This window comes from Ambystoma mexicanum, chromosome 8 (genome assembly GCF_040938575.1).
Source record: "Ambystoma mexicanum isolate Mex_15411 chromosome 8, UKY_AmexF1_1, whole genome shotgun sequence".
Taxonomy (NCBI): Eukaryota; Metazoa; Chordata; class Amphibia; order Caudata; family Ambystomatidae; genus Ambystoma; species Ambystoma mexicanum.
Window position 1 is genome coordinate 1,015,477,806 of NC_090929.1, and position 23,629 is coordinate 1,015,501,434.

General features: G+C 45.5%; 1 protein-coding gene across 1 annotated transcript in view; it reads right to left on the reverse strand.

The window, feature by feature from the left end:
* Positions 1 to 23,629, reverse strand: part of USP48 (ubiquitin specific peptidase 48) — a 1,688,863-nt gene that overhangs the window by 817,327 nt on the left and 847,907 nt on the right. Inside the window, exon 14 of the mRNA XM_069610955.1 lies at positions 14,034 to 14,158. Coding sequence (XP_069467056.1) covers positions 14,034 to 14,158 — 125 coding nt within the window. The remainder of the gene's footprint in view (positions 1 to 14,033; positions 14,159 to 23,629) is intronic.

Below are 23,629 nucleotides of genomic sequence, written 5' to 3' on the forward strand. Positions count from 1 at the left end.
AAATGTTTGATCCCCCCCCCAACATTTATCAGAGGGACATAATCCCACTCCTGAAACCATATGTGGTAGGTCAGAAGGAGAGAGTCACTGGTGGCATTTTAGCAATCAGTTTTATTAAAAAAATAAATGAAAAGGCCCATCTATCCCTAATAGTACAGTGTTTGCCCTACCTGACGCAAATCTAACTAGCGTGCTTGTCGTCAGTTAAAGTGTTCAAAGTAATAAACAGTACTTGGTCCCAAACTACCCTATTCTGTCCCTACCACTGTTCAAAAAGTCTCAAAGAAAAGAGGAGTTCAAGAGAATACTCCCTTCTGGGGGACAGGCTTTTATAACCTAAGCAAGTCTTTCTTGGGATAGCTTTTGGTGATTCTCTGAACAAGTTCCTTTAATTCTTCTGTCAGGGGAGGTTTGGGGTGGCTATGCTGATATAAGGGGGCAAGCAAGTGCATACACCAAGAGGGAAACATGAAGGAAGAAAAGACAATGTAAATCAGAACGGAACAGGAAGAAAGGGAAGACCTTGATGGTTAACAAGTGATGGGAACCATACACTGGACACACCGAGGAATCTGACTAGGGGTGTACACATAGGTTGAACTTGAGACTACCCACAGAAATAAGGGAGGCTCAAGGCCTCTGTGGAAGTTACTATTACAGGCACCACACCATGCAAGCCCATGGAAGGGGGCAACAAGAGTGGTTTCTGTATCTGGACCCTCAGGCACAAAGAAGGATTGTACTAACATGTGGGTCCAGTCAGAACATACAGTGAAGGCCTTCTGCCGGAACACAACAAAACACCCGGTAAAATTAAATACACTACAGACTACAAGTAAAACTAGACAAATGAAGCGGCCGGGATTGCCTCCTAGGGTACAGGAGCCAATCTCTGTACAAAGCAATACACAGAGGCATGGGTATGGACATAATACAACTTTTACCAGACAATAAGAGCACCAAAAGGGAAACGAGAGTTAAGAGCAGGAAAGCAACTACTAAGAAAGCAGAACACTGTAGCACAGAACTGGTGGAAGGGAACAGAGGCAAGGTACAGGTACAAGGTGACTGAATCTAGATAACAAAAGCAGGCTGGAAAACTGGAATGGAAACACATGAACTATACAAGGCAAGACTTGAAAACAGGACTAGAACAAAGGGGAAAAAGGTCCAAAACAGAAACAAGATAAACATACACAAATGTGGTAAAGCTTAGAAGTAAATAGACCTAAAAGCAAGGAAATAGAGAAGGGATCAGAAGAGACTGACAGGAAACAGCATAAGTAACAGACTTAAATCTGCAGACACAGCACAGTGGATGGGGTTGGGCGCTGCAGCAAATCAGGTCAAGAAACAGGTAAACTGCTGCAGGGTGCAGCACAAAGGCAATTACAAACACACTGGCAGCAGGAGATGGTGCAGGACAGAGCCTGCAAGGCATTAAGAATGTGGAGAGAGGCAGCAGAGGAGCAGAGAAGAGTCACAGGCAAAGCACAAGGCAGAAATTAGGAAGGCAGAGAGAGATGCTAAATGTGTCACAACTGCACACGGTTCAGAACGAAATGCAAGAACAAGGAAGCTGGAGGGTGTGGCAGCTTATAAGCAGTGCTAGCAGGGTGGAGAGCCAGGGTAGAACTGCATGATTGGACTGAACACAATCAGTCACAGATGTGGTAAATGGGAATCTGTCATGGACCATGGGAGAGGAACTAGTGCTGAAAAACACCAGGGGTTATTGTATGGAAACAAAAGCACAATAATTGCAGTGGCATTTTGAATGTTGCAGTCCACTGAAAGGTATCAGGTAATATAATCGCGCTGTTTGACCCGGTAAAAGTGTGCCCCATTATACCATTTAAGGGGAGCAGGGGTTGCAGGGGTGTACCCCGCTCCTCTTAAATGGTATAATGGGTCCAGGGGTTGCGGGGGTGTCCCCTGCATGTTTTATATTGACTGCGGTGCAAAAACGGCAGCATTTTTGCAGCGATATTTTGTGATCACGTCAATTTTTGCTGCGATTATATCACATGGAACCCACTGAAAGGAGTCAGTTTGTGTCAAGTCAGAGTGAAAGCAGTGAGCATGCAACTCAGATTCCAAAAGAGTTTCTGGATTGGGCTGCTGGGTTTTCCAGGTATCTTCCAGGTGCATTGTGGGAACTGAAGTCAATTTTTTGGGAAACACAGATTTATGGAAGGAAATGTTAAATAATAATTCAGGGTCTTCTATGGAGATGATAGACAACACTGCACATGTCTGCAGGCAGCGTTATCATTCTGGGGTTTCCACTTCCCTACTACTGGCACAGTTCCTTGTTCAAGTCTAAACTTTTGTAGCCACTGATCCTGGTCTTGGCTATCCTCCAAACAAGTAAATGTCTCTCTGTTCCTTGTCAACTTGGGATCTTCTCCTGTAATGTAGGTTTAGCTTCACATACAATTCTTCCAGTATCTGTGGACAATTGTTCCCTGTCAGCTTCTCTCTCTCAGCGTTTCATGTATTTTATACCTTGTAACACTGTCCTCTTGATAGTTTCCTTTCTCTTCCCAACAGTGACAGGTACTGGGATGAGTTTGTTCAATCCTTTGGTCACCTTTGTCATCTTTACAGCATTCACTGGGACGTGTACGATTAGTCCCATGATAATCTCTGTTCCTAACTTTTACTTGGACTGGTATGACTGGTCCCTTAAGCTCACACCTTTTACTGGGATGAGCAGGATTACTCCCCTGGTACTTTCTTTAATCGTCCCAACATTCACTGGTACTTGGACGAGAACGATTGGTTGCTTGTTAATCTTCATTGCATTCGTGCCACATCCGCCACACGAGTCTCCTGCCATTCCCGTTACCTCTGTCATACAGGACAGGCAACACTGGTTCTTCACGCAGGGTCAGAGTGGCCTGTCTGACATAACCTGTGTGGACGGCTTCCTCATTACGCGGCTCTGCAAAACCGACCTTGGTACGGTCTTGGAGCTGTTCCCTAACCACGGTCCACCCTGTCTGGGTCACACCACAGCCTCTAGGCCTTAATCGGATGTTCGGTTCAGGTTTGTGCTTCCTGAATGCTTGTCTCTTCCCTCGGTCTGGGCCACCCGCTCTATAACAGGATGTTTTATGTTTGCCAACTGCTTCCTCAGTTCGGATTCAAATTCCCAGGGTCTGGAGATGAGATCTCTCTGCATAGGTCCTTCCTTTGTTATTATGAGGAAGTGTTGGGCCCTCCCACGCATACGCAAACAGTCCTTTCTTTCTTTCCATGGTACATTTGTCATGCTCTGCCCCATTTGATTCGTCTGTGTGTGGTTGGCGCCAACCACTGATTTGTCACGGTTGGTTCTCCAGTTCATAATAATCTTCACAGTATGAGTGGTTGGTGAAGATTGATTACTGAGAACATTACAGTAGCATACAGTGACTGCTTTGGAGGGAGAGTTTTGATTCCTTGATGTTACAGTCACCTCCTCAGGAAAGGATATAGGGAGTTCCTGAACAGAACAACAGAACAGGAGCCCTTGTCCCCAAGAGGGGAGTGTCTCCATGCGAGGTTCCGCTGACCACCATCCCTAGGGGCAATGTTGTGTAGCAGGATTACCTCAGTAGCCTCACAAGGAAGGGCTCCCCCTCTGGTGAGAAGTGACGAGATCCCGTGAATCATCACAGAACCCAAAATTCCTGGGATCTCGGGAAAAATGTCAATGGTTAGGCAAGTACCTCTAAAAGTCATTCCCATAGATCAGTAGCTTAGCAACCGCTCAATCGCTATAGGAAGCCTATGCATTATAGGACAGCGTTTTCCAGTCCCCGTTCACTGGAAGCCTTCCTAAACAAAGTTCAAAAGGTAAGCGCACAGGTTGCATAGAGGGAGAGCTTTTCCAACCTGGGTTGGATCCGGTCTTCCTCGATTCATACACATTAGAAACTGATATCACAGCTATACCTGGGTTACACTGAGACAATGCAGTCTCCGTCTCCCTTTCCAGTTAAGTAATTTTCAAGTACCAGACCGCCAACCTCTATTCCTACAATAACTAATACACAGAGCCCACAAGAGTTGGAAGGTATGTGGGGCTGGTTCATGTGGGATTGTGTTCCTCTTGTTGTGTCACTAATTGTTCTCATTTTGCATATATGCGGGTATAGTTGACAAGGCAGCAACTACAAGAATACCTGTCCTCTTTCATAGGATATGGGGTGGCGCCAGAGCCACACTCAATTGAGCAATGGGTCTCTTGGAAAAAGAAGAATAAATGAAGCCTTTGGTCCTGAAGATGACACATTAGCAGAACTGTCATTGAAACCGGTCGACCAATGTTCAGCGAATATCCTTTTACTCACTCAATGTTTAAAGCCTGCACTGCCACTCTGGGTTTGTGCACTGGGCGGTATAAAGAACATACCACTAGACTTTCTTTTTCTTTCTTTTAATGGTATAGCTTACTTTGTCTGCACACACTGCACTGTGGGTGAATAAAGAAATTACAATAAAAATTCCCCTTCAGAATGTTCCGATTCTGTCTTAAGAGACTATTTCAGTCCCATCTAGTATTTTTAGCAGCAGACATGAGGGACAGTTTTTCTCTCCTTTTCTTTTAGATAGGCAGCACAGCACTGTTGGCCTAGGGACAGCGCTCCCATGCAGGGACATGGTGTGCTTCCATTCAGGGTCAGCATTAGCCTTTTTAGTTGATATTGGATTGATACATGTTGATTTGTCCTTTTCTCCATACATCATATGTGTGTTATCACATCAGAAGGTGATACAGTGGAAGCAGACTGCTTTCTCGAGTACTTGTCTCGAAGGTAGGTTTTAAGGAGTAAAGAGTGAAACACAGGATGGATAAGTTTCCAACGTATTGGAAGACGTAACTTGAATGCTACTGGGTCAATCTTGGCAGTTCTTGAAAGGACCCACATCATGAGGGTGAATCCTATGAGGTAAAAACATAGTTGACAGCCATAGCGTGGACCCCAATTCGGTTCATCTAGTCTGTGTTTATCGGCATAGAGCTTCTTTGTCCTCTTACCCCGGTAGAGGTTCTCAAAGGCATTGCAGCGATTTTGAGCGATGGTGTCCAAAAGGGCCCACAGCGGGCAATTTGGAAGGAGGAAAGCCAACGGAAGGGAGATGTCTAGGATGAACACCTGTAGCACATAAATAAAGGCTCATGTGTGGATAGTGATATGATAAGCAGATTCTGCGGTAGTCAGTAAATACACCCAGTTGGGCTGGCTAATAGTAGGAAAACAGCAAAGGTACTGCTCCATATTGTGATTCACCCTTTCTGTCTGGCCGTTGGTCTGCAGATGGTAACCTGAAGAAAGTGCTTTCTATATGTCCAGCTGTTCACACAAGACAGTCCAAAATTGAGATGTATATTGTGATCCTCTATCAGACAGTATGGTCACGGGAAAACCATGTTGTGTAAAGATTTTATTCAGGAATACGGTGTGGCCATTTGGGCAGTTGATGGAACTACAGGTAACGAGCCATTTTACGAAATGAATCAATGGTCACCATAATGCATCCATGAGAAGGCGGAAGGGCCATGATGAAATCAGTGGAAATATGCAACTAGGGACTCTTAGGAGTAGGACCCTTCTGGGGGTTCCCAAGGGTTTGGATGTGGAGAATTTACTTCGATAACAAACAGGATAGGTAGAGACATACTCGCATATGTCTTTCTTGATTGTAGGCTACCAAACGGACAGAGTAATAAGGTCGAGAGTTGCAGCAATGCCCTTATGACCCACAACCTTAGCATCATGGGACCAGGACATTACTCATCGTTGCAAAGTGGGGACAGGAACCACTAAAAGATCCCCAAACAACAAACCATCCGTGTTCTTGATAAGCATGTTGGGCTGCTTTTGGGATGGAACCTCATACCCTAAAGATGCCTTCTTGACATCCTGTAGGAACATACCCAAGTTAAAACCAGATTTGTCCACAAGTAATCTTTCAGAGACTGAGGTTAGGTCTATTTCGCTATCCAGGCTACGTGAAAGACTATCTGTGATAATATTCGGACTGCCAGGAAGATAAGTAATGAAAATATCCAACTGAGAAAAGAAGTACACCCATCAAGCCTGGCGACTGTTGTGGCCTTCCATTTGTTGTAGGACCGTGAGGTTTTTATGATCCATCCGGACTTCAAAAGATGCTGCCGTTCTGGGCATGCTTGCCATATGGCCATCAATTCCTTCTCAACTACAGAATAATTTGTTTCATTGATGTAAAGCGTCCTGGAATAGTAGGCTATAGAATGTTCTTGTTTATTCCTTCTTTTAAGGCATCATGAATTAGACACAGACAACTGAACTGAAGTTTGGGCTACAAAACTTTATTAAACAGAAAAAAGGGTTGGTAAAAGGCCTAACTTACCCTATGCCAAGGTAGGATTTCCCACCCTAAATGAAAAGTAAGGACAGTCTATGTCTGGTAGTCCAAAGTAAAAGTCTGTGTGAACAAAACCTATGCTTGCACTGCCATCTATTTGTATATAATGTGTAGGGATGTCCGTGTCAAAATAATAAGTGTACAAATAACAGGTCAGAGCTTCTTCCAGCTCTTGGTTTGTAAAGGGTTCCCTTACCCAAGGCCCGGGATAGTTCACAACGCAAAGGGGTTCCCTGTGCCAAGTTTTCAATACTTTCAACTTCTGCAAAACACGATTACTTGTGATACGTCCCAGCCTTTCTGGTTTGGTTACCTTTCACCAATTTCACAAATTATAGTTCCGTAATTTCAGTTCAAACAAAATCTCCTTTATATTCAATCAAAAGGTTCTTTGCAGGTATTCCAAGTGGCTTTTTTATAAGTAGGTGTACTCTATCTAGGTGCAGATGTCAGACCACATGGTCTGACATCTGCAGATCAGACCGTGTGACCGTTGCATGACCGTTACAGGTCACACAACCGACACACCTTACTTGTCTCTTCTTCCTAGTATGCACATTGCCAGTGTTTCAGTTCTAAAGTGGTGCTTGGTTTATTCTCATTTCATATCCTCATGCTATTTTGCCATTACCTATTTTGCCACTATTCACTTGTTGCAATTTCATATGTTCCTATGGCTTTGTAAATGCGTGTTCTCTCAAGTTACACAGTTCCTTTATAGCTTGTGATTCCACAAAACTGCTTTAATTCAGATCGGTAGTCATAAGTGTTTGCTTTCATTAAGGTTCTCACAGGTCTGACATGCCCGCCTGCTGTCCCCCTGCCTAGGTTGACTGACCGGATGGTACTTTCGGCACTCCAGTGAGGTTTTTGGCGGCCACAAGATAGATAGATAGATATATATATATATAGCTTCGCTCCTGCCACTGATGCATCGCTCGCAGCTCAGGTCTCACTCCAACGCTCTGCCTGGTCACGTCGGCTCCCTTTCCGTAGTCCGCCACATGCCACCAATTTCATTCAATCTGGCTTCCCACTACATACACTATGCATCTAACCGGGGTGCTCGAGCACTCAGTCTACCATGCCGCCTCCCAGGAGAGGTCGGCACTCTTCCAGCAGTCCATAGATCTGCTTCCACAGCCGACACCATTTTCCCCATACTTCCTGCGTTTAAACCTCCGGCCAGGTTGATGGGTCCAAAAACGACTAGACCGCTCACTGCCAGACTGGGCGTTTCACATTGCTCTTGCTTGCCTCCTCATCGTCGTCGTCCCAGTACCCAACTGGTGTGTGTACGTGCGAGAGTGAATAAAAAAAGGATGTATTACTCTGGTTTGTCTCTTCCTCATCCCAGTACCTAACTGGTGCCTAGTGGAGCATGATTTACTGGAAAAATAGGGAAGGGACTGGCAATAGCCTACAAAGGCCTGGGGGATGGCATATTCATTATGGAAGTGAAATGGGGAATGCTGTCTCACTCAAGGGTGCCTCGCCTCCACGCCCCAAGTCTCCTCGCACACAGGTAGTTCTACCTCACATAGCCACCTCCAGGGATCAGGATCCAGTCGGAACAGCCTTCCCCTGACCACCTGGGAGGAGGACATGTTGGGGAATGAATAAGGACGCACTCAGATTCATCACAGCTCCAACTTGTTTCAGTACTGCTCCTATGGCACTGTGAGAAGCGTCAGTTTAAAAAATGAAGGGAAGTGATTGATAGGGTTGTACTAGAATAGGTGTGGAACAAAAAACAGATTTAAGTTGTTGAAAAGCTTGTTCTGCCTCCTTACCCCATACAAAACTCAAATCCTTCTTTAATAAGGATGTAATAGGACAACCAGTCTCTAAAACATTTTTGATGAATCTGTGGTAAATGTTTGCTCGTCTTAGAAAACGTTGCACGTCTTTCACCGAAGTGGGAGAGGGCCACTGAAGTATGGCAGCAGTCTTACTAGGATCCATAGCAATGCCATGGTCAGATAAGATGAATCTAAGATAAAAACTGACTGTCCCTGAAAGGCACATTTCTCTGGTTTAACTAGAAGCTTGTGCTGGTGCAGACATAGTAGAACCTTCTTGAGATGCAGTTGGTGTAGGTCTTCTTTGGTGGAATATACCAGAATATTGTCTAGGTAGACTACCATGGAATGAGTAAATCGGAGAACATTCTGCACATAAACCTTTGGAAGACAGCAGGAGCATTAACCAATCCAAAAGGCTTTACCTGGTATTCAAAGTGCCCATACAGTGTTCTAAATGCAGTCTTCCATTCATCACCTTTGTGGATTGAGAGAAGATAGTAGGCTCCAAAAAGGTCCAGTTTAGTAAATATAACTGTTCCTTGGACAGCTTCTAGGATGTCAATCAATGGCATGGGATATCTGTCTCGTATCATTACTCTCTTGAGACCACGTTAATCAATACACAGTCTAAGTTCTTTCATATTTTTCTTTGTCAAAAAAAAAAAAAGAGCAAACCGCCCGCTACTGACACTGATTCTCTTATAAGTCCATTTTGAAGGTTACTATCAAGATGACTCCTTGAGGGCCTTCTTTTCTGGAATTGAGAGAATGTACATTCGACCAAACGGCACTGTACAACCTGGAATGAGCTTGATGGCACAATCTTTTTGACGGTAGGCGAGGAGGCAATTCCTTATAATTCTCTTCTTCGAATACATCTTGGAATTTGTGATACTTGGAGGTATACAATTGATTCCTAGAATCGAAGCTGGCGCCTGAAAAAAGAGCCACATTGAGTTGCTCCATAGAATGATCCTTAAAACAAGTAGCACAATATTCAGAAGTAAAATGTGTGGAATTAGCCAACCGGTTTCCATATAACTGATTGAATAGTACATTTGACCGAATTTGGCCAGTACCATTCGATCAATTATAAAAAATACTGAACATGTGGAGCAGGAGTTGCAGGGGTGTCACCCACTTCCTGAACATTGGAGTCGGGGGGACTCAAACAAAAAAAAAAGGGGGGGGGGAAGAAAAAGGGACACTGCGGCGTCGGATCAGACCAGCGTTAGAGGGATGGATCTGACTCTGCAGGGGAAGCAGAGGCGAGCAAGCAGGTAAGTAGGGTAGGGGTAGGATGGATAGTATGCATACATTTACGAACAAATTGTTAATGCAAGAACATTTATTGCGGTCAGTTCACTGCAAACTATTTTCACACGAACAAACAACCCCAATCCATCTTCACAATGTTTGTTACCCAGTCTATTTGGAGAGTATGCTTACAAAGCCAGGATATCCCCAAAATGAGAGGAAAATATACTGCACGTATTAAATCTGAAGACAAGGTCTCATGGTGGTTGTTGACATTCCCCAACATCTGGATGGTACTCTGAATGCTGGGTCCTGAGCTTAAAGGCTTGCCATCAATGCCTTTTACGGGTTGGGAATCTTCTTTATTCTTCTTTGGTATTTCTTCTTGATCAGCCCATAAGGTGTCCATGAAGATCCCTGCTGCTCTGCAGTCAACGAGAGCCAGGACTTCAAGAGGAGTTCTATCCATAATCTTCAGTCAAACTCGAACCACCATTAGCCTTGTATCAGAAGGTAGATTGCTGACAGTAGAGGGACTCTTCGAACAACCCTGAATCATTGGCCCTTGTAGGACCGGGGTTTGTCATTCCCCTGTCGTCTTGTTGGAACCTCCAGCCAATCTCTGAAAAGATGTGCTTTATTACCCCAGTTATAAATAGAGCTCTTGATCCTTTTTTCTTGGCTTCTCAGCAGTTGATAGAGGACCCCGGGGTGCACTGATCTGCATTGGTTCATCAGAAGAGGGTGCCTCTTTCACATAGGGCAAAGGAGACGGTTCCAAACCTTTGCTATTCACTCTATTCTTTCTCCTTTCATTCTTGCCTTCAGCTAGACTGTACTCAATCTGCAATACCATGGACACCATGGTCAACACAGGAGGCAAGACTAGGGCCTCAAGCCAATTCGTCCTTGAAGTAATTGGTTAGTCCTCTCCAAAATATTGCATATTGGGCTGTCTCAGGCCAACCTGCTTCCGCAGCTTGAAGGAGGCTACGTAAGCAGGGACATCAGAATTTCCTTGATGTATGTCAAGGAGAGATTCGTAAACAGAAAATGTCAGTTCTGGCAGTTCAAATATGTCAACAGCTGAGCAAAGGCTGTATAATCCGATAAGAGGGGACTAGCCAAAGTAACTAGCGGTGTAGCCCAAGCCAAGGCATTTCCGTTCATGTTGGAGACCATAAAACAAAACTTGGATCGATCGGTTTCAAAGACTGCAGTGCGAAACGTAAAAATACACAGTGCAGTAATCTATACATTCCCACACAGGTTTGGGAGAACCATCAAACTTTCAGTAAGCCAATCTGAGCGGTGGCAGATCTGTAGCTTCAAACATCTCCTTTAGTAATCATATGTATGCTCCATAACTGTGATATCCAGTTGGCGTGGCAAACTATCAGAAGCCGTCTCACATCTTGTGTGCTTTAGGTCTTCAGGTTGGGCTTCCGCCTTGTTCACCTATCTTTCTTATGCTTTGAGGATTGGCGTTCTTCTAAGAGATACAGTCTGATCCTTTCAGTAGCCAGAATAACAGTCTAATGGTATAGACTAGAATAAAGTGACAACCTGAAGGCTATATATCTGGGGGATAAGCTGATCCCGGGCATAAAAACCCAGAACAGATAAAGAGGATTTGGTGTTGGTTCCAAGACAAAGCCGTAATAATTATCCAGGCAGAGGAAACAGCAGGCAAGCAACTCTCATTGATTGAGGGAAGGAAGGAGTAAAAAGTAGAATCCCAGGAGAACACTAACAGAGATTGCGAGAAGCGCCAAGCTGGGCAGGCAGCAGCAGAGGGACACAAAAAGAAGGAAAAATAGCCAAGCAGAGGGCCGATTAAACACTAGCGTCTTATCCAAGTCAGAACAAAGAGGTTTGCAATGCCATGGCGCAGCGCATCCTAGGATTACAAAAAGGACGTGGAAAAGCAGTGCCATCTTGGAAAAAGACTAGACCTTAACACAAGCATGTATCCGTTTCCATCAGTGCCAAAACAACCAACGGCGCATTATGACATGCACCATGAGCAAGCAACCATCCAGAGTCCAAGGAAAGAACAAAGCCTCTCCTTGCAAAATCCACTTTCAAGCCTGTAGTGAAAGACTCTAGGAAGATGTGGAAACTCCTGAAGACAGCACCCGGCCGCTCAGTGGAAAAAATATGAAGGCAGCACAGCAGCAAAGCATTCCAGGACGGGGATAGCGGCTGGAAACCAACTTGGACATCCTAGTCTGAAGAATTGGTGGTGTGATGAAGTCTCATGACCCTTCTGGACACTAGCAGCTACTTAAGAAACTAGAAGGAAGGGAGTGGGATCAGTGGCGTGGGGAGGTGATTTTTGGAGAAGGTGAGGTACTGGCTAGTGAGTGAAAGTGTGACTGCTGTGCGAGTGTGCCTGTGTAGCGAGTGTGGTTAGAAAGATTAGTGTAAGGAGTGCTTGTTAAGTGGATGGCATGAGTGAAATGAGGGTGTTTGAGTAGTTGGAGGGAGGACGTAGTAGTGAAGGGGGAGCAGTAGCGCTGACTGGGATTGTGCGCAGGAAGGAGTAGTGGTACCCAGGAAGAAGCAGTGGTGAGAAGGAAGGAGCAGTGGTGTGCAGTTTTAGTTATTTATTGAACATTTGTATGGCGCCAATACAGCAGAAAGTGTTTGCAGGCGCCACAAGACTAAGGGGGAGGGGGAACAGAGGAGGATAAAAGCAGTAAACAGTCCTACTAGGCCTTGTGACATTTGGATCATGCAGGTGCAGCAGCAGAAGTGCAGGGGGTTGGGGGGGTGGGCAGGCCAAATGGAAGGTGGGAAGGAGCAGTATTGCGCAGTTAAGGAGCAGTATAGTGGAAGGAGGTTAACATCAAAGGATGGAGACAAAGCCTAGAGGGAGTGAGAAACATCAGTGGGATAGAAGAATGGAGGGAGACATGGGAGTAAGGATGAGTAGGCGAGGTGAGCGAGGAAGGACATTAATCCAACCTGGTATCTCTAAGGCAACATTCCCCTATGCCAGTAGAATACCTACAACTTGATAGAGCACGTAAGTTTGGATGTCGCTGAGGGATTTTAGAGAGACACAAATTCTGCATTTAGGTCCTCCCAACTATCAAAAGATAGAACGAGACAGGAGGGTCAACCTTCTGTATCTACTAACGTGTGCGTGTGTATTTCTTCTGCAATCTGTGACATCCAACAGAGGCACTCCAGAATCTGCTTATGCACTGTTGATCGAAACCAGCAAAGGCAGCCAAACAGGTCTGTTGCCGTTTTGTCCACTACATCAAAACAGAAAACCTCTTCCAGGGGTGCAGATTAAGTCTCAGTATAAGAAAGCTACAGAGATGTGAGAAGACCACAGCAAATTGAATGGTTAAGTTCAGTTCCTCAATGTCTTGGCCTGCAAAACAAGTAACATGCCCCACAATATTCTCCTCCTCAGCCTCAAGAGGATAAGTCTCCTTGGAGAAATATTTAGCAAAAATCTTTGTACGCGAGCCAAGGCTTGTGGTTTTTAAACTTTTCTAGATGGACAAATGTCCCCTGAACAAAGGCTCTTATGTGGTGCCAGTTAAAGCATCAGACACAGTGCCTGCTTAAGTCTTCTTGGCCTTCTTATTCTCGACAGGGATCAGGCCCATTCCAGTTCACAGAACTGCATAGGGGATGATCTTTAATGGATCACAGGAGACCGGGACTGGTTTTCAACGCCCCAACATTGTTGTGCACAGGGAACTGCATGGCAATCGCTTCTCCGATGCACTTGGGGAACAAAGCTTGGCAGGAATTACAGACACCTGCCTTATGCTTGTCAACTAGCCTTCAGGGACAGGGCTTGTGTGCATTCCTGACAAACATCTCCCTCTTGCTTTACTACAAATGCGTGAACCCCAAAATCTTCAAAGAGACAAACGGACATGTGAACATTTTTTCAGGGATAGCATCTGTAGCATGCAGAAAAAAAAACAGTTATGGGAATCCATGTGTGTACCGGATACATCACACCCGTAACAGTGCCAGCCATGCAATCATATCTGTGGCCCTAATGGCTGTTTCAAGATTTCCTGAATCCAGTATGAGCCTAGAGATAATTTAAAGATGACATATCAAAGATTAGCAAACTGTGGTAGGGGAAGATCCATGAAAAACAGCCACTTAAAGCCCCCAAACTTCAAGATTGTGCAGATACGGAGATGAAGTAGCACATGAGTGCCCACGAAGAATACAAATTATAGTAGTTTTGACCCACAGAAAGATAAAAGGACAAGGAGTAAGGGGCAACAAGAAAGCTCAGGCACTAAGTTAATTAATCTGCTTTCTCAACTCAAAAGCCTGATAGAATAGCTAGTGAAGTTGGTGGATATACCAGCATCTTTCACAGTGGCTGACGGTCAAGAGAAGCAATGTGCACATTCTATGACATTATGGTCTACCTTTATAAAACTTTGAAGACCGCAATACAGGGCTGAAAAATTATTGACACTTGGGAATAACAGAAGTTGAGATGGTCTGTAGCCAAAACAAATGAGACTTAAAACCTGTTCCAGATTGCTTTGTAGAAAGACACTGAACTGAGATTACCTTTCTCTGGAACGTCTCCATTCATGTTTCCATTACTGTGGTCATCTTCATGTTCATCCAGTTGCTCCAGGGCCAGTTGACGCCAACTACGCATTGATGACTTTCCAACCCAATACCCTTCATCTCTACACAGTTCAAGAGAACAAGAAGAGAACAAAGCACAATCTCAGACAAAGTGACAAGAAGATAGCTGGACATGTTGGGACAGTCAGTCCTCATACCTCTTCAGGTATCTATTTAAATGCTACCACCCCAAACAAACAAACACACACAATGCACTCCTAATTCCAATGTCTTAAGAACTATTCCATATATTTTAAGGTATTTCAGTGCAGGAGGCTAATGCCTGTCCTGACACATAGACCGGAAAAAAACAAACAGCAACATTGGTCTCCAAACTAATGGAGACTCCGGTCCCCTGCATACCTATGCCCTGTAAAAACAGCCCATAGTGACAGAAATATTCATAACATTTTAATTGACAACTCATAGTCCTCAACTTACTGGAGATCATCTTTTAATTTCAATGTTTCCAAGGTTAAACAAAACCCAACACATTTCAGGAGTAAACTCCCTTCTTCAGGGGTCATCTACAACATTACGCAAAAACTTCCAATTAGTAGATTGTAAAGGAGGGAGACAAAACAGAGTGTTTTTAACAATTAATTACCTGAACAAGTTGCATGCTCATTTCACTCCTTACTCCCAATTGTTTACACAATAAATAGTAAATGTGCATTAATATTCACCAAAAGGTTGACCACCCCAAACTAACTCCGATTTCACACCATCTGGTTCGGTCTCTGTTTTAAAATTACCATGCTGTGTGTATTGAGACCTTTTTCTGCAACCACCAGTTAAGGGTACTATAACCACAGACATTAATGGGGTACTAACACAACTGACAAGAAAGGGAAGCCAAACCTCTCTTTATGTAGGTAACCTGGACAGAGAAACAAGGCTTAGCTCTCAGGTAGAGGGGACAGGCTGACACAAAACTATAATTAGTCCACACACATCTAGAAAACACAAACCGATCTACTAAAAATACATACTTAAGGCACACAAATCTATCAGGTCAAATATGTATTTAGGGAATAGTGCAACATATTCACAATAACCCCAGCATGTTATAAAAACAGCAATGTCTGTAAAGGACTCCCCTAACAGTCTATATGTGGCCCCACTACATGAGGTAGGCTACCAACGTAAATTAACAGGGGGTGGCAGACTAAGGGAACCACACAACCCAACAAGCAGATAAAGCCCCCCCACCCCCAATGGGCTTGCACAATTCTGCAAAGGGTCCTAAAGACACAACACAATCCTGGTACATATGGAAGGCACTAGACCTAGTCATCAACACCTAATTCACACATATAGGAAGGAGACGGGAGGAAAACAAGGGAAAAAAAGATTGTTTTGTCAGTCAGGAACACCATGTTAAAACCCCCCATGTCTATAACAATACTCCACATTTATTTTGACCCTCTGGACAGAATATTAAAAATAATGCAAATGCACACAAGATACTTAAACAAAGCATAGACCTTGGAGAGTAAGGAAAAGTTTCAAACCACAGCCGAAGGCTTCCAGGAGTGAATCGACCATTTTAGAAACAGTTACCCTAGTCATACATTTACAAGAACAAAGTTTACAGGGTGACCAATTTTAGCTACAATGTTAAAAAATACAGTCTCCTTGAAGAAATGCATGACTTTACAAATGGATTATAAATCAAAGAGAAGTACCAAAGTTATACAGAACCCCTTCTGGATGCAGGAAAAATGCCCAGTGGCATGTTAATTACCACAGTCCATTTTAGAGAGTACCAGAACAGGTTCAAATCTCCAAAGGAAATAATTGGAGAAGAGTCAATGGGTCATCCGCTTGAGTAGAATGTGGGGGGGGGGGGTCAGAAGGAGGAGGCAGATCAGAAGAAGGAGGAAGACTTGATTTGTCAATGCTGAACTTGATTTTATTTAAATATGAATACTGCCTCACGTTCCCTAAACTATGGGTTTCCCTACATAACAGAACTAACTGGGGTGCTCGTCGGTCAGTTGTGAAGTCTTCAGAAAATAGCGTGTCCTCCATCCAAATCTTACCTACTCTGACACTACCACTAATACAAAAAAACATAAGTCCACGAGAATGACTCCCTTCTCCTGGGGCTGATTTTCAGCAAGTTTCCATCAATATAGAATCTTTAGATGGTTCTTGGCTACCACTTTATCATTTGCTTCAATTCACTTATGGTATTTTTCAAATTTTCTTGGTCAATCTCTTTCAAAATTCTCTTTAAAGGTGTTAGTTTTCCTTCAGACGCTTTCACTCAGGCTTCATCACATCAACTAGAAAGTCTCTCTTTATCGGACATTCAACTTGTATCTTGCGCATTATGAACAATCGTATTCTTGCCAGAGTTTTCAATCTTCCTATCACTTGGCTGTTCACTGGGATGAGTATGATGACCCCAGTAATTACTCTTACTATTTTGGTTACTTTGCGTCCCATTGGGTCGCGAATGATGGACCCAGTGATGACACTCACACTTCTGATTACATTGTGTCGCACTGTGACTAGTAGGAGCATAGTATTAGTTATACTTGCTACCCCCTTTCCAGGGTCTCCCGCTCTACCAGTTACCTTTGTGGTGTTGGGACTGCGTCAATCGGTTAGTAGTTCGCCTCCGACTCTTCTCCGTGGGTCAGGATGGCAACTTCAGTTATCTCTTTCTCTCGGACATCCTCTGTGGTGTCGCTTTGTGCGCTGCTTCGCTGTCTGGTGTTTCCCAGTATTTTCTTCTCGATCGCCAGGTCTGGATGTCTCTTTCCAGAGACCTGCACTCATTCGCTCGGCTCTCCAGAGCGCTTCGCCTTCCTGGTGCGACTCAGGCACCACTGTATCCAGGTTTCCTCGCTGTGTAGAAAACTGCACCTACTTTTGCTCTCCTCTCACCTTGCTGCCACATCAGCTTTGAACTTCCTGGCTTTCTCTCTCTCTCAGTTGTCTCCTCCTGCACTACTTATGACGCTGCACTGGGGTTTCCCCTGCGCAACGTTGTAGTCAGTCTTTTGTGTTGGATTGGTGGTCATTATTGTTACATTGGTTTTCTTCATCACAGTACGGATGGGTACTTTTTCCCAGATGGAATATCACATAAGCACATGTATAGTGATTTGTCCTGTTTTCTTCCAGCAGTTTTTACTAGCTTTGGTGGTTCCATGTGATAATATCCCCGCAAAAATGTCACTATACAAGAATGGCGCAGTTCTTTTGCAGCAATATTATCACATGGAACCTGCGTGGGGGGGATACCTCGACAACCCCCGTATTTTTTTAAGTGAGCGGGGGCAACCCCACCAAGCTCCACTCTCATTTACCCCATAAATGATCCCCATAAATAATGTCACATATGCCGTTTCCCGGCAACTATATGTATGGCGATATTATTTATGGGGATAAAATTACCTGATACCGCTTTGGTTGTTGAGAGCTTTGCATAGGGAATTCCTCGTCTGAATGGGAGTCGTCGTCCGCACGTATCACATAGTGGCTCACCTCCCTAGCCTCACAAGGAAAGGCTTCCACCTGGGGAGAAGTGACAAAAACCCAGCATTCGTCCAGGAGGCAAGTCCAATCTATGCCACATGTGCAGATCCCGCAGCAATCAACCTCAAACAATTTTATAAGAGACCCCAAAGTAGTGTTCCAGCAGTCCCAAAGTAAGAAGCAGCAATGCAGGAGTACCCCCAATAGAAGAAGGCTTTGGGAAATTCAGCAGAACCTCTTCTTCAAAGAATGTGGACCCCAGAATAGATGCCACCCTGAGGGTATAAAAAATAATCACCCAGCAGAGGACGGTAATAATGTCAGAGGTTTTGGCCAAAACAGCTAGAGCAGCATGAACTAACCTGGTAAGTACAGGGCACCCTTCCTTATGTGCGATTTCCAGGATTCGGTAGCCAGGGACTTGCACCCTTAGCCAGTGACAATCTAGATGAAAAAGAAAAGAAACAAAAGGGACTCCCTAGAATGGGGACCTGCAAGCCTGCAGTGGGATCCAGGAAGATGTTGGACCCTGTGAAGGGGGTGTCCAGCCTCTCAGTGGACAAAAGATGAAGGAGCAGTGTAGCAAAAAGTCCCAGGATAGGGAGAACAGCTGGAGGCACCCTCTGACATCCAAAGCTAAAGAAGTGGCTGGGTGGTGAAGCCTCAACCTTTCTGGACACCAGCAACGACCCAGTTTCAAGCGGAAGGATCCTGGCAGGAAATGACATGATTCAACAGAAAATGTCTCTGAAAACACTTTCAGCGAGGAGGGCTCGACTCAATGAACATTGGTGTTCCGGGGGGGGGGGGGGGGGGGAGGGTGGGGGGAATGGGAAGGTGGAGGGGGAATGGGAAGGTGGAGTGGGAATGGGTCGGATGGGGGGGGGGGGGGTTCTGCAGGAGTCTTCAGGAAGCCCGAGCTCGAATTACAGAGGCAAAAACACAAACTTGAATATGCCCAAGCAACTGTACTCAGTAAGTTTTGCTAAGTGTGGACTTTAAAAGCTGCAAAACGTCAGGAAGGCGTTGGAAAACCCTTCAGCAGGTTGGTAAACCTGCCACCTACAAGTTCCAGAATGAAATCAGTAAAAGAAGGAAGCAGGGCAGAGCCTAAATACCACTGCAAAAAAGGGTTGGCCAAAGTCCACCCAGCCAATCACTAAAGGGTGCAGGGGGCAACGGGTCAGATGACAAACCATTATGGTTGGTCAATGGAACGATCAGCCAAATGAAAAACAAATTCGAATCACTCTCCAGAGCGAATCACACAGCAATATGAAATTAATCTAGCTAGAAAAGGAAACCGTTCTGTACCTACAGGAGGAGCGCATAGTCCAATCTATATTCCTATTCATCGTTTTACACGTTGCATGCCTCAAGCTACAAACATTCAATATATAATGACAAACTTCCCCGATCTGTAATCACTCTTCCGGTAATTTCTTTAAAGCAAACATTAATTTTGCCAACAACATAAGATAAAAAACGGAAGACAACAATAAATGTATAGTCAGTGTTAACAAGCCGTACGGAGCTACATAATATCTAGACCTGTATTTGGATTGATAAATAAAACATTCCGAGGTTCTGTTAGTCAGAAACAAAAACTTCATGCTGCACAACGTGGGCATATTAAATCACCCATATTAGGGGGTATCTAGCATATATGCACATGAAGCGCAAATACAAACAGTAGTAAATATTTGATGATACCAGTTACAGTCCACTAACTCGGAATTACGGATTCTAGATTTATTGTTGTCTCCCGTTTTTTATCTTACATTGCTGGCAAAATTCATGTTTGCTTTTAACAAAGTTATTCACCGTAGTGACTACCTTACTCCTAGTCCATAGTCCCCTTTCCTCCATATGTTTGGGACATTCCGTCCTGTGGGACGGGACCGGAGCACATTTGTAAAAAAGCACCCAGTTGAAAATGTGTCATCCTCTTACACGGGGTACCGCACACAGCCATAAGCCCACCCTCCTTAGCTCTGCCCCACACATCGCCCTTCAGTCCTTTTCTATCGCGATGAGACCATTTAAGCAATAATAGAGGATACTTATTAGAGGGGATGGCGGGCATATGGAGGAAAGGGGACTATGGGCTAGGAGTAAGGTAGTCACTACGGTGAGTAACTTTGTTATACTCCTACGTCCCGTCCCCTTTCCTCCATACTTTTGGGAGATTACCAAGCACTCCTTACAGATGTGGATGGAACGCCTTTACTGAAAGAGGTTTTGAGAACAGCTTGCCAGAACTGAGCATCAGCCCTGGAGCTCAGGTCTAAGCAGTAATGTTCCACAAAAGCTGGTGGGAAAGCCCATGTAGCTGCTTTGGCAACGGTTCGATGCGTTTACAGAGTGACCAAATAGGTAGGAGGCAATGAGGGGAAAGCATAAGCTTTCACGTTGACCCACAAGCTGCAAAGAGGACCACCTCTGGCGTGCCCCATTGCTGGAAAAGTTGGAGATGATATTGCTGCTCATCTCACACTCGACTGGTGCCTGAATTAATCTGCCGTCACATTGAGGTGACCCGTGATGTGTGGAGCCTGGAGCCAAACAATGTACTGGATGGCCCAGCCCAAATTTGCGCGACAATATCCACAAGGAGAAGAGAGTCTGTGTCGCCCTGCTTGTTGATGTAAAACCTCACTTTAAGGGAGGTATTCAAAAAGGCAGGTGTGGCCCGCAGAGGTTGGGCTGCCATTATCACACACCAGGGGAGAACTGCGTCACAGGAGCAAGTGAAGCAATAGTCTCCCCGGGGGAGTCAGGGGCCTTGCGTGCCATAGTAGCCTTGAACAAGGAACCTCGGCAGAGACAGTACTGGCAGATCTATGATGTTTACTAGACACGTCAGGGGCTTCCCCAGAATTAGCCTCTAGTGGAGGATCCTCGGCAGAGCCAGTAATGGAAGGTCTGTGGTACGTGACCGCCTCATTCGCCCCCTCAACAGAACTGGTATCACCACAGCCGTGCGCGCGTAATGGCTTACAGATATACCTTACAGCCAGGACCCTCAATGAGGGACTCAATTCTGTTGGTGACCGATTTAGCCCCAAGCAGGGGAACCTCAGGTTTAACCCTAGTCTTATAGCCACCTCGAGAGGGGCCTCGAGCCAAGACTCGGTACAGTTGGCTCCAGATGGAGAAGCTCAGGGTGAACCCTGGTATCCAAAGCCACAGCAGAACTGGGGTCAGCCTTAGCCCCAAATGGGGAACCTTGGAAGAAGATCTGGTATTGGGAGACCGCTGCGGGGCCCCTCAGAATAGTTTCCAGTGCGTCTCGCTGAGCCGAGACCAGAAAGAGTACCCGAATCTGAAGTGTTCTGCTCACACGGAAAACCACAGATATTTCATCTGCGGGCTCCAGAGAACTGCAGATATTTCATATGCGGGCTCCAAGTCAGAATGTGCATTTACGCATCCTGGAAGACCTACACAGTCAATCGCTCTTCCAAAGAGAGGACTTTATTTGGCAAGGGCGAGATCAACTTGAATTTTTCTCTGAAAGATCGAAGATAGTGCGCAGGGCAGCCATGTTGAGCACTGTGAAAGGACAGCAGTACTAGCCCCTCCCTTGCTCCATGAGGGGTACAGTCTGTCGGAAGAGAGGTTTGAAGGGTGGGGTAGGAGGAAACGGCAAGCGAAAACCTGCCTAAACGATGGACAAACCCTACCAGTCTTCGGTGATGGTTTGCAACACCTCCAGATGAGACGAGATTCATCCTCCCACCGAAGTGTAGTGTGACGACTAAAAAATATAATTTGGTGATTTGTCGGCAGGGAGATGATCTGTCCCTGTAGAAGAGGCCGATGGCCGAGAGAAAAACCAACCAACCTGCCACTTAAGGTGGGGCTACCAACAGGAGTTTCAGATCGGTGCGCAGGGTAACCCTGAAACCCCCCGATTCCCAGAGAAGGACCGAGTCTGAGACCCTAACCTCTGTTTATAAGGGACCTTAGCTAAAGCTGTCGCCAGGACCAACAAACGGGTCCCTGTTGAACACATAGCGTGGAAAAAACTGCTCGGCCCCAAAGGAAAACTTCCCAGCACCAGTCGACATGAAAGTTGGTGTAAGGGAGGTATCCAAAATGACTGCTGTGGACCAAAGAGGCTGGGCCGCCATTTAGTAAACACCTGAAGAGAACTGCACCATAGGAGAAATAAGGCAACTGTCCCCTCAGGGGAGTCAGGGGACTTAAGAAACACTTAGCCTTGAAACAAGGATTGTCGGCCGAGCCGGTGCTGGCAGATCTAGGATGTTTAGTGGACATCCTAGGAACTGACCCAGAATTAGCCTTCAATGGAGGAACCTCGGCAGAGCCGGTACTGGAAGGCCTGCTGCTGATCACCTTCTTTACCCCCTCGACAGAATCGGTACCACCACACCCCGAGCGTGGGACGTTTGAAGAATGTATCCTACCGACAGGACCCTTAGAGGTTCCTCGACTCCGTCGGTACCTTGGATTTTAACCTGGGACATATAGCTCCCTCAAGAGGGGCCTTGAGCCGTGGCTCAGTGTGACAATCACCAGAAACTGAGACCTCAGGGCGAACCCTGGTATCCAGAGCTAAAGACGAACTGAGCTGAACCTTTGCACCCAAATGGTGAATCTCGGAAACACGTCCGGTTTTGGCAGGTCCTCTGAGGGGCCCACAGAGAACACTCTGGTCCGCCTATTAGGCCCTTGAAGCACCTAAGGAGAAATCGCTGGTAACAGAGCTACACAGGCCCCTCCCGCTCATGGAATACTCTCACTGAGCGGGGCTGCTCATCGCAGTCCTCATCTGCTTAATGCTCATCCCAACGAGGTGGAAACAGAAGACTGGTCCTCCACGTCTACCGCCTCAAGTTTTAAAAGAGAAACCGAATCGGAATAGCCGGGGACGGGGTGGAACATGATTGAAAAGACGCTTGAAATACGTCCTCATAGGGTCAGCGTGCATGAGAATCTGAAACTTCCCAAAAAACTCATCCTCAGCCGAGGGCTTAGGAGGATGGTTGCCAGGAGGGTCCACCCCTGGTCGGGTCCACATAGATCAGAGGAGCAAAAGCAGGAGGGAGCAAGATAGTGTTAGGCAGAAACCTGTGCAGTTCCCTTGGGGAACACTGCAAAAGATTTAAGACCACAGGTAGAGCAGTAAACCCCTTTGGTAGCAGTCCGCACCACCCAGATTTACCTGGTAGCTGTGGCTGAGCAGTCAGACTTCTCTCAAGAAGAGTTAGGCAGTATGCAAAGTATACACAATATGTACCAAAACACAATAGCACAAGCAAACACTGACCAGAGCTTGGTTTCAAAAGAATATAGTTATTTATTTAAAAACACACATAAGTAAAAACACTCTAACAACGAATATGGTAAAAACACTCCAACACAGTTATAATGAAAGTAAATTCAATCCTTTCTCCTATCTAGACAACTCTAGGTTAACACCACTTAATTAAAACAGAGGTGAGTGCTTAACGTTAGATGACACTCTAGTAGTTTCCAAGAAAGGGAGAGAAAAAGCAGAAATAGGTTAGACACACCACTCTAAGGTCCAGAACACTTGCAATAGGCTTAAAGAAGTATAAAGTCACAGGTGAGCAAAAGTCACTAGGCAGGGCCCACTCTTAGAGTAGCCGGAGCGAAAATGTGCCCAAGATCACACTGTTAGTTAGAGATTCAAAGTCTTGCAAAGAGTCAAAAAGAGTTTAGAGTGGCTCAGAAAGTTTAGCCAAAGTGTCCCAGGCACTCCCAGGTTCGAAAGCCGGGGACTAAATCTACCCCGTACAGTCGGTAGCAAGGGAAGCCAGGCGGAACACAGTACCTTAAGCGGAAAGGATCCTCCAGCGGGGGCAGTTGTTCCAGGCAGTGACAGCAAGGCTCGACGTCGGTCAGGGGAGAAGAATATCTCGCTGAAGAGCAGAAGAGAAAGGTCGTAGCACTGCCCGGGAAGAAACCAGCCGCGGAGTCCTCCGGTTAAAGGGTTGGTACCGACTTTCGCGGTATGGGGGTAAAGTGTGGTATTCCGGATGCCGGGGTGC